The sequence below is a fragment of the Protopterus annectens genome, chromosome 9.part0 (genome assembly GCF_019279795.1).
Source record: "Protopterus annectens isolate FY-2018-M chromosome 9.part0, PAN1.0, whole genome shotgun sequence".
Lineage (NCBI taxonomy): Eukaryota > Metazoa > Chordata > Ceratodontiformes > Protopteridae > Protopterus > Protopterus annectens.
Window position 1 is genome coordinate 1,509,785,215 of NC_056743.1, and position 12,282 is coordinate 1,509,797,496.

General features: G+C 42.6%; 1 protein-coding gene across 1 annotated transcript in view; it reads left to right on the forward strand.

Moving 5' to 3' along the window:
* Window positions 1-12,282, forward strand: part of NIBAN3 (niban apoptosis regulator 3) — an 828,390-nt gene that overhangs the window by 799,244 nt on the left and 16,864 nt on the right. Inside the window, exon 13 of the mRNA XM_044084452.1 lies at window positions 11,588-11,699. Coding sequence (XP_043940387.1) covers window positions 11,588-11,699 — 112 coding nt within the window. The remainder of the gene's footprint in view (window positions 1-11,587; window positions 11,700-12,282) is intronic.

Consider the following 12,282-nt stretch of genomic DNA (forward strand, 5'->3'; position numbering starts at 1 on the left):
AATCGCAAAGCAGAGGCTATTTCACCAGAATTTTAACCAGCAATATGGGACTCAAGATTGGGCTACTGATCCCAGGATATTCCCACTCAAATAGGGATGTCTGGCATCCCTGCTTTGGGCCTAATCCTAAAAGACTTGCTCTCAGAGGTTTCTTACTCCGTGTAAGCTTGCTTCATGTATTGGCCTTACAGAAGAGTAAGTTACACTAAGATAAAGTCTTTTGAAATGTGGCCCTTTAATTCTGCACTGTCATAAAAGCTGAATTATTTCCATTTCCTGGGGCTGTAAACCTATTAAACCTTTTATAGTGTAAAGATGAATAAACCTGATAACCACTAAGAGCGGCTTCACTATCTAGCTGAGATTTGCAAGCCAAGAAATATAATACTCTGACTCAGGGAATGAAGTTAGAGATAAAACAAAATCACTTTTTTAAAATACACTGTTATCCCAGTTATGCCTTCATCCCTTTCCAAGAAATGTTTATATGTATGAGTTTCTGCAAAAAAAAAAAAAAAACAGTTACTGACACTTTTATTTTGGATTTTCAATTTTCATATTGACAGTATTTCTTACTACTTCCATTCTTAGTGAATGGGACTGTGATATGCCAATACTGAGTGGGGCACTGTAATCTCATCAACTGTACCCTCACAGTGTATTACAGGAAAGAAATAGCTTTCCAAGAAAACAAGATCACATCAGCATGTTGTCCTTTAGGTTCTGTGATGATATGAAATAGTGTAATCTGTGCAAGGGAGAGTAGGGAAGTACATGTGTACATATACCAGCTTAGCCAGCTGAAGTTTTGTAAAGAATTTTATGTAATTTGACCATCACACTGATTTGTACAGATGTTTGAGTTAAAAATGTATTAAAAATATATTTGGAGATTCTCAACAAAAACAAACCCAAACAAAGGAGACCTCAGAGGCAAATACACATGCGAACTCCACAACCCTCCACACCACATGCCACACATAGTCCACACACCTGTGTCTCACAACCACTAAGGCCTAACCATAAACCCAACATATTAGTTATAGGAGACTCCATTGTGAGACACACAGATGTGCCTCTCATCAGGTTGGATAAGGAGAAAGTAACAGTTAGTTGTTTGTCAGGTGCCAGAATCCACCATATCACACACGCACTCAAGTCCCTCAACAACAGATACTGTTATGACTCTGTCATAGTCCATGTTGGCGTGAATGACTTGAGACATACCTCCCTGGACTATATGAAGAGAGACTTGATTGAGCTCGCTGAATATGTGTCCCAGGCAAGTATGTCTCTAGCCTTAAGCAGCATTCTACCGTCACCCAGAATGATGCCTCAGTACAAACAGAAAATGATTGACTTTAACAATTGGCTTAGTTTCTGGTGTCATTCCATGGGGATCCACTACTTGATCGACAGACCACAATGTTTTGCTAGAGATGGCCTGTATCTGTTTCTCTTGGGCTTCAGGCTCCTTGCAAAGGCCCTTGCCTCCCCATAGTGCCTTTTTTAGGAAAAGTCATTAGGTCGATACTACCAACATAAAAATTTCAACAAAACGCAAATTAAACGTCATGCTGCTAAATGCTAGGAGTCTAAACATGAAACTGCATTAAGTGCAAGCATTCTTAACCCTGGAAGATGCTGACATTTGTGATGTTACAGAAACATGGTTCAAAGCTGTGGAGAGTACTCCAGCCTTATCTGGTTACTAATCCTATCATACATTCAGACCCCAAACTGTGGGCAGCAAAGCCAAATGAGGTGGAGTTTCAATATATATTAGACACACAGTATGACACACAGGAGACACTCCAGGTGTAGTTAACAGTTGACAAGACCCCTATTCAAATCATCACTAGCTCCAGGCCCCCAAATTTGACTCAAGATGCCAACTCCACCTATCTGAACCTCTTCGAATCTATCAAGATTCAACCCATTACCCTGATCCTGGGTGACTGTAACTACTCAACCATAGACTGGAAAAACTACTCATGCCAGAACATAAATGCCCAGAGATTCCTCGATTTTATCAATGTAAATGCCTTAGAACAGTTAGACAATACCCCCACAAGAGGTGATAATATCTTGGACTTGGTATTAGCCAACATGAGTAAGCACTGCAGCACCCCTACAATTTCTGCTTTCTCTGAGTACTCTTCAGTTTTATTATTTTTTATAGTTGGTGTGTTTTTTTGTGTAGCACCCCTACAGTATCATCCTCGCTGGTAAGATCCGACCATAAAGTGGTCACTTTCAAAGTCACCATCTTCCCTGACCCCCCTCTAGTGGATCTATATTATATGATCAAAGAGACTTTTCTTTGAACATATAATCATCGACACCTACAGAGCAAATGCTCTAAAGCGCGAATGGTCACATCCGCAAATTTTTTCCTCTGGAAAAAATTCAGTTGGCCTTTATCAGGAATTGCCCTTTTCCCCAACATAGAGCAATCTTGGAGTTGGTATATTTAGTTAGGGGGGTTGTAGTGGAGACAGCCCCCCCATGTCAAGGGTGTGGGGTTCAAAGCCCCCCACTTGATTAGGGTTTTGAAGTTTGTGTTTTTGTGTATGGCCTGAGGAAAAAAATTCATGGACGTGGCCATTCGCACTTTAGAGCATTCGGTCTTTAGGTGTCGATGATTATATGTTTGAAGAAACGTCTTTTTGAGCATATAATATAGACCCCCCCCCCTCTAGCTAGGGTCAAACAAAAAAAAACTTCTCCAAAACTGAATACAACCTCCTGAGGGATGGCATAAACAGCTTCACAGCCCCCTCCACTCTGTAGGAACTGGCACCAATGTCCATATCTACACCAAAGTACTATATGAGTATTTATATAGATGCATGGAATCAATAATACCAGCAGGACAAAGTGAACCTCCGCAAGGAAGAGTAAGCCTGTCTGGTGGACATCTGCAATAAATAAACTATATAAAAAAAGGGAAAAATTGCTGTCCAGGACCAAGAAGGAGCAGGTGCTCAGTTGGAAGCAATCTCTCCTTAGCCTGAGCAAGCAAATAAGAGCAGTAGTGAAATCCTCTAAAGACAACTTTGAGTCCAAATTGGCAACATCTACTAAAGACAATCATAAGGCTTTCTTCACATGTGTCTGCAGTCTCAAAGGAAGCACTCAGATCTGTTCAGAACTGGTGGTCAAGGACATCACATACACAAATGCTGTAGATATAGCCAAACTTCTGGCTGACAGATTCAATGAAAACTTCACCCTTCCATCTCCACCATCAGTAAATCCGGACATCCCCAGTACCTGCCTCCCTTCCCTTATCTCTAGGGAACAGGTCATCACTGTCCTCTCAAAGGCAAAATATACAGCCTGCATGGGACCCAATAACACCCCAGGTTGCATCCTACATGAACTCGGGCATGAACTTGCAGCACCATTAGGCACCCTATTCAACCAAAGCCTGAGTACCCACTTTGTCCCAGCTGAGTGGAGGACAGCCACTGTCATCCCTTTACACAAAGGTGGAGCATCCACTGATCCAGGAAATTATAGACCCATCAGCTTAACTAGCCTGATCTGCAAAGCCATGGAATGGGTTATCATGGACCTCATTAACAGGGATATTGTCAAACTCCAAACATTCGACCTCACACAGTTTGGCTTTGTCAAGGGGAGATCACGTCTGTTAAATCTGGTCGACTTCTTTGAGACAGTCACCAAAGCCATGGATGAGGGGAAGATGGTGCACACCTCCTACCTTGACCTGGCCAAAGCCTTCAACACTATTCCCCACTCAGGCATAATAGATAAACTCATTCAAATAGGCATTGATCCATATGTTACCAGATGGGTAGCAAACTTGCTCATTGATAGAAACCACCTAATCAAAATAGGGGAAGCCATCTCAAGCAGTAGACCCACAAAGAGCAGCGTACCCTTGGGATCGGTTTTGGGCCTCTGTTATTCGGGATATACTTCTCTGAGGTGCAGGCCAAAAACAGTGGGCTATGGCTGCCCTTGTTTGCAGATGACTACAAGCTGGGTGTGGTCATCAATTTCCCAAGTGATGTGGACGTCATCCAAGAGGGTCTCACCCAAACAAATGACTCATGCCAGAAACATGCCAACAAGTTGAATGGCAAAAAATGCATTATCATCTCCTTTGTGGAGAGTGACATCCCCACATATTCTCACATTAATAACAATGTCCTAAGCATGCAGTCAGTCATGAGAGATTTGGGCACCCAGTTTGATAGCAGCCTGACTTTTGACCACCATGTTGTTTCTGTTGTATGGAAAGCTTTCTACATGGCCTACCTCATAAGTAGATATCAAGGCGAAAAAAGCGGAGATCACACCCAGCAAAATTAGTGCACAAAACTCTTTATTAATTAAAAATGTTAAAGTTGTTGTAAGTCTGTTTGGCCCCTTCTATGTGAATAAGTGGATTCTGAAGAACTAGTATTTCCCCCCCTCGGTGTCCTACCCCCCCCCCGTACAGGGAATGGAGGGTAGTAAGAAACTCTCTGATTGCGGTTTCTCTCGGACCGCCGAAGGGGGGGATTTCTGAAGGTTCACCCCCATAATTGTCACTTTGTTCATACACAACATCCTCTTCAGTACCATACTGGGTATCTACCCCTACCCTATCATCGTCCAACCACTGTTTTTGTTTGACAGTCCCCTTAGGGTCCGGATAACATGTTTTGTTCACATATTCTTTAACATCTCTTTCTAATTTTCTAATTTTCCTCTTAACATTAATAGTACACTTCTCGTCAATTTTCTCTAACACCGTAAAATACCTAGATTTTTCAGCCTCAACTGTGAATAAAAGGTCTGAGGTGATTTGCCTATTAAGCAAATCTATCTCCTCATGCAACACAGACATACTGGCATCATTTTGCTTAATGATTCTAACAATATCAAGCCCGCATTTGTTAAAGATTTCAAGTAACGCTAGATGTAAAACAGAGCCCTTGACAATGTTATTGGGGTATTTGAATATCCGAAGCCTTTTAGGCACAATTTCTTTTTTCAGACATTCGTTTAAATACTCATTGTCAATTTGTAAAGATTTGTATTTGAGCAACAGGTCGGAAAGTTTGTTCAAAGAATTTTTAAACGTATCTGCCTGTGCAACTACCCCTTTCCCCGTGTTACAGGAATCAAAGGTATTAAATTGTTTGTGTTCTAACCAAATTTGAAAATCACCATTACGTAAAAGTTTTGGTTGATTGTTGTTTTCAACCATAATGTTACCTTGTTGTGTAAAATTACACCTGTTGGTTTGAGTCGTTCCATCCACCAAGTCAGCTCCGTTGGACTGCGTAAAAGAAAGTCTAGGCATGCCAGTGTCCTCAGTCCTAACTCCTTCATTCACACCATTGTTAATAACAGGTTCCACACCACCACCTTGAGTAACAGAGCTAGGTTTGTCACTTGTCCTGCTATTGAAAGCTTCCTGGTTCCCAGGAAGGGTGGTTTTGTTGAGAATCAGTCCAACAGATTGACTGATGGGGTTGAGGAGATCCACCAATTGTGATAGCTGTCCAACAAGCTTACGGGTCTCACCCAGATAGTCTCTCCTCTCATCCATTTGTCGAGGAGAACTGGCTGCACTCTCCATCTCCAAATGAAAAACTAGTAATAAAACAACCTGGAGTAATTCTGCCAAAAGCAACCAATAACCAGATATCAAGGCGAAAAAAGCGGAGATCGCACCCAGCAAAATTAGTGCACAAAACTCTTTATTAATTAAAAATGTTAAAGCTGTTGTAAGTCTGTTTGGCCCCTTTTATGTGAATAAGTGGATTCTGAAGAAATCACACACACATAAATACTCATACATGTACATGTGCACATGCATACTCTGCACACACATGCACACGCGCACACACACACACACACACACACACACACACACACACACACATAAATACTCATACACATACATGTGCACATGCACACTCTGTGCACACACACACACACACACACACACACACACACACACACACACACATAAATACTCATATACATACATGTGCACATGCACACACACACAGACACACACACACACACACACACACACTCACACACACACACACACACACACATACACATACATACACACACGTGAACATGCATGCAGAAATACACAATCACAAACATGCATACATACACAAGCAGGCATACATGCATAGACACATACTCGCACATCTATATTCATAGGTTCATAGGTATGTACTAGGTTAATGGCTGTGAAGCTTTTACAAGCCTAGCCCATAGGATTACCCAGGCACCGTGCCACCTAACCTTAGTTTCCAGTGCCTCTGTCAAGTAGAGCCAATGGAGTGATCCCAGGGGTGAATTTTCTATTTCCCATCCACTCATCAAGATTTCTCTTGAAGAGGGCCAGTGAGGTGCTCTGTTTGACATGTATGGGAAGTCTATTCCATAGCATGGGCAGTCTTTGGGTTATGAATCTGTCCGTCCAGCACATTCTGTTGATTGTGATAATGAGGTTGAGGTCTCTGGAGCATGTGGTGAGGAGGGATTGGGATTTCTTTAGATGTAGCATTTCTAACAGAGCTGGGTAAGACATGGCTTTATAAGTCAAGCAGAGATCTCCTCTAAGTAGGCGATATGAGGCAGAGAATAGTTGGAGTTTTTTGAGTCTGTCCATATAGGACAAGTTTTAAGGCCTAGGATTCTCTTTGTAAGGTACTTTTGCGGCCTCTCCAGTTGGTGCAGATGTCTAGTGAGGTACATGCCAAATGGGGCATTGTACTCGATGATTGGCCTAATGAGGGAAGAGTACAGGGAGACAATGACCTCTTTCTTCCTGGATGCATAACCCTTAGTAATGAGATGTGCCACATAGAAGGACTTTCTGACTACAGTGGCAGTGTGGTGGTCAAAAGAGAGGTTGCTGTCAACCTGTGTTCCCAGATCTCTTATAACACCTTCTGTGTTCAGTGGACTACCATCGATGTGGTAGTTCATGGGAACTGTTTTTTTTTTTCCAAAGGGGATGACAAGACATTTTTTGGCATTGAGCTTAAGTCCATGATTCTGACACCAGTCGCTGGTGTCAGTGAGGCCTTTCTGTAGGATCGCAACATTACTTGGGGAGTTAATAATGGCTCCCAACTTGCAATTGTCTGCGAACTTTGTCAGCCAGAGTCCCTTCATGTTGGGCTGGACTTCTGAGAAGTAGATACCAAACAGGAGAGGACCCAGGACCGAACCCTGTGGGACTCCACTTGTGGCTGGTTGGCAGTCTGACTTGGAGTCAGCTACTTTCACACTGTGGATTCTGTCTGTGAGCCAGTTTGCAACTCACCTAGTGATATAGGGGTTGATGCCTAGCTTAGTGAGTTTTTCTATGATTCCCGAGTGGGGAATTGTATCAAAGCCCTTGGTCAGATCAAGGTATGCTGTATGAATTACCTTGCCTTCATCCACAGCTCTAGTGACTGACTCAAAGAAGTCGACCAAGTTGAGCAGGCATGATCTACCCTTCACAAAACCAAACTGTGTAGGATCCAGAGTTTGGGGATTTCCTATAGCCTTGTTTATTAGGTCCACGATGATGCGTTCCATAGCTTTGAATATCAGACTTGTCAGGTTAATGGGGCGATAGTTCCCAGGGTCTGTAGTCACCCCTCCTTTGTAGAGAGGGATGACTATAGTAGTGCGCCATTTGGTAGGACAAAGCCTGAGGTGAGGCTGTGATTGAACAGGGCACACAGGTGATGCCAGTTCACTCTGTAGTTTATGTAGAACACAGCCAGGGATATTGTCAGGTCCCATAAAAGCTGTATTCTTGGCCTTGGACTGTGCTGTTTTAACCTGTGCAGCAGTAATACTGGGTGCCTAGCAATCTACTGGTATTGTGATTGGTCCTTTGGGGAGGGGGGAGTTGACACTGAATCTGTCGGCCAGTATGTTGGCAATATCTGTTGGCTCAGTATAGGAGGTACCATTGTGCAGTAGCTCAGAGCAAATCTGGATATTGCCGTGGAGGTTGTTTACTTAATTATAGAAGGCCTTGTGGTTGTCTTTACTATCTGCTGCAATTCTGCTTTCATAGCTAGCTTTAGAGGATTTGATGAGGGATCTCAACTTTTTGTTGAGGCTGATAAGAAAGTTTTTCCAGTCTTGGGACTTCACCTTTTTCCTCATCAGTTTCCTCCTTCTGTTTTAGAGTTTATTTATGGCAGGGGACCACCAGATTGGTTTCCTTTTTTGGAGGAGAGCGTCTTGGTTCTATTGGGTATGGCAATCCATGCATTTGTGTACCTGTTCGTACAGTGCATTGGTGTATGATTTGGCAATCATGCAACTATTCTCCATTTGCATGGGTGCCATGAAGTTAGCCATCTCTGTTCTTAGGAGCCCAAAGTTAGCTTTGGAGAAGTTTTTCATGGTGGTTACCTTTGTGGGGGGGGGGTGGATGTGGATTTCCAAGGTGATTAGTTTGTAGTCAGATCTAACCAGGGAGGAGTTAACTACTGGTGTAGAGCAATAGTCGCCCATGTTAGTAATGACCAGGTCAAGGATGTTGCTACCTCTAGTGGGGGGTAAGAACGAGCTGGTCCAGGGCATTGGAATTAATGAATTCTAGGAAACATTGGGCAAGTGTACTGGTACATGATTAGTTTTCCCAGTTAATGGAGGGGTAGTTGAAGTTGCCCAGTATGAGTGTGTTAGGTTGGACCCTAATATTCTCCAGGATGCTTAGGAACGTGGAGTGAGTGTCTTGGGATATGGTTGGGAACCTATAACAGGCTATGACCTGAATCGCTGTATTACCCAATGTTAGCTGCACCTGAAGTATCTCTGATGCATTATGTTGGGCTACCAGTCTGGAGGTGTGCACATCCTTTATGAGTATGGAATAACCATAACCTTTGGAGCTTTGGTCCAAGTTCTGGGGTCGAAAGGTGTGGAATGAGTTATAGCCTGGTAGTGCAGGGGTGCTTTCTGCTGCCTTGAACTAGGTCTCTGTTAGGGCATAAATGTCAATGTTCTCCATTTTAAGGAGTCCTTCGAGTGAGTGCCTTTTGAGATTTGGACTTCTAGCATTGAGCAGCATGACCCTCAGATTGCATTTGTTTGTAGCTGTTACGGTGGTAATTTGGTCTTTGGAACACCGCCTAAAAAAGGCACTATAGGGGTGGCAAAAGCCTTGGCTAGTATCCAGAAGCACAGTGGTGACAGATGCAGGCCATCTATGGCAAACCATCAAGGTCTGTCAATCATGTCATCCCAGGCAAACAGATACTGGATCCCCTTAGAATGACATCAGAAAGTTAGCCAATTGTTGAAATCAATCATTTTCTGCTTGTACTGTGGTATCATTCTGGGTGATGGTAGGATGCTGCTCAGGGCTAGGGTCGTACTCATCTGTGCTTAATAATCTGAGAGCTCCTCCATGTCTCTTTTCATGTAGTCCGGAGAGGTACGTCTCAGGTCATTCATACCCACATGTACAATGACAGAGTCATATTTGTACCTGTTGTTGAGGAACCTGAGTGCATGCATTATATGTCGGATCCTGGCACCTGACAGGCAGCTGACTGTTACTTTCTCCTTATTTAACCTAGTGAATGGGACATCAGTGTGCCTCACTATCCCGTCACCTATGACTAGTGTGTTGAGCATACTGTTTTGCCTTAGGGGCTTTGGTTGAGAGGCACACTGTTTAGGAGAGTTATGCGTCTTATGAGTAGTGTTATGTTGTGGTGGTCAAGTGCATTTCTGCCTTGGAGGTCTCTGCTATTTGGGTAGATTTTTATTGAGAGCCTCCGCAAAGGTGGGTGTGTGGTCTGTGTTTTTATGGGAAGGCAGTGCTGGTGTGTGTTCTGGAGGGCTATGTGTTCCATGTGGTGTGGTGCAAGTGTTGACCTTCTCCTCTTGACCAGTTATTCTGGTCTTGCCTGGAGAGTGCGTGGCTTCCAGTTTGGATATATAAGTGCATCTCTTGCAAGTCTGAGTGTTAGGAGGAAAGAGGAGAGGGTTGTCAGTGTACATGAGGCAGTTGCTACATTGCCTCAGGATGCCCAAGTTCACCAGGTTAACAGGAGAAAGCACAGGGAACTGACCTTTAGACATGCCTGGAGGGGTGGGCATTAATAATAAGTACTGGAGCTGTTTCCTTGTAGAACGTTAGTACTGGTAGCACTTTTGTGTGCTACAATAATTGCTACATTAAGTCTGGTATGGTAAAGTGCTAGACTAATAAGCTAGTAAAAGTGCAGGAGAGGAGAGAACTAGCAGATCTAAGGGAAAATTTGAAGAACAGACTTTGGCACCTCTCAGAAGCTTACAAACAGTCCTGGATACAGCAAATCTGTATCTGGACTAGACTAGTTACAGGAAAGGTGGGAAACAAGCGTAACACAGGCTTTTAAACTAGAAAGTTGAAACAGATGGAAAAATTGCCCATATGGCCAATACACTGCAAATTCTGGGCCAGAAACCACTCCTCTTGTGTTAGATAGGCTACCTAGTGCTTACCACTTCCAATGATAAACTAGAAGGCTTCCCTCCAACACAGAAGGGCTTTGGGGGCTCAGAAGCTTACATACAGTCCTGGATACAACAAATCTGTATATGGACTAGACTAGGTACAGGAAAGGCGGGAAAAGCCAAACATGAGCTTTTAGACCAGAAAGTTGAAGGAGATGGAAAAATTGCCCATATGGCCAATAAACTACAAATTCTGTGCCAGAAACCACTCCTCTTGTGGTAAATAGGCTACCTAGTACTTACCACTCCCACTGACAAGTTAGAAGACTTCCCTCCGACACAGAGAGGCTTGTGTGTGCACACTTATGCACACATACAGACACATTCAAACACGCACCCAGAGACAAGCAAATATGCATGCATACATACACATATACACACACATACATGCACATGCACAGAAATACACACACTGGATCACTTGAAAAAACAGTGCAATCAAAATCCCTCAGAGAACTGCATTCTTTTCTAGCTGGATTCATATTTGTTTCACTGTTGAAACTAACACATCATATCAGCATACAAAAACAGAGAGCTAGAATGAATGCATTTTGTTTTTAGCCTGCCTAACAAAGACACTTGTGAAGGTTGGTGCTGGCAAATCTACTTAAACTAAACACAAGAGCAATTTATAGAAACCAACTCACCACATGTATGAATATTGTGGTTAACAACTAGCATTTTAATTGTGCCTTTCGTAGCCTGGTTATCCTGAAACTAATTAAATTCCAACCTGAAACTTGGACTTTATACAAGAGAACAGGCAATTAAGTTTCTGCATGGTAAGTTTTGCAGTTTCAGAAGTATGATGGTCTGAATAGGAGGTCTGTGTAAAAAATCTTGGCACAAATTGTAAAGTCTGCTAAAGACTTTTTTAACCCAAGGAAAAAAAGTAATTTTTAGGCAGTTGTAGTTTTCCTTAATATATATGTTTCTTTTCATAACGCACAGGGGGATGGTCAGAAAAAGCTGCACCAGTACTTGTTCAGAGCTGCCATTGTGTTTCCGTTAGGGTCTGCTCTTCTTCTGTGCTCAGCTAATTAACTGTATTTCAAATATTTTTTTAATCTCCCCACAGATTCTCCCAGAGTACGAGAGGTATGTGTTTGCAGACTACAACAGCGTGCTTTATATTGAAGCTATCTATGAAGATATTCTTATCCAGACTTTGCTGCAAACTGTCACCACAGGTATATTCAAAACATGTACTCCTAAAATTAAGGATATGTATGTATGTATGCATGTATGGGGGGCTGCTAATAGCGGGACTTTAAAATCATCAAGGAAATCAGTAAAGCCTGAAAGAGAAATATCTTTCAGAAAAAATATATCTGAAGGCATAAAAGATGCTGTTCAGAGACAGTGGAAAGAGGATTTCCACAAATTTACTGGTAGGCACGAGGTAGCATCGTCCCAAAGAGGCAGTGGGCTCATGACCATGTGGATGAAAAATTCAGGAATGCAGAAAACAAGACATAAGGCCGTGTTTAGTGGGTAGTAGAAAGGTGTCGGTTGTTAGTTAACTACAATCATCTGCTTATTCAGTAAGCAAAGCAACAGGGACATCAGGGTGGGACAAGTGGGACTTATCTGCCAGCAGTGTGTACATACCTCTGTTAACACGATGCAACAATGTTTAGCATCACATCAACTGATAAGATAAAAGATTTCATAAACTAAAACTAAGTCATGTTATTCTGAGTAGCTACTTGTAACTATTCAGAAGGTCCTGGGTTCAACCCCCAGTATAATCATTATAGGTGTCCGTTAGCA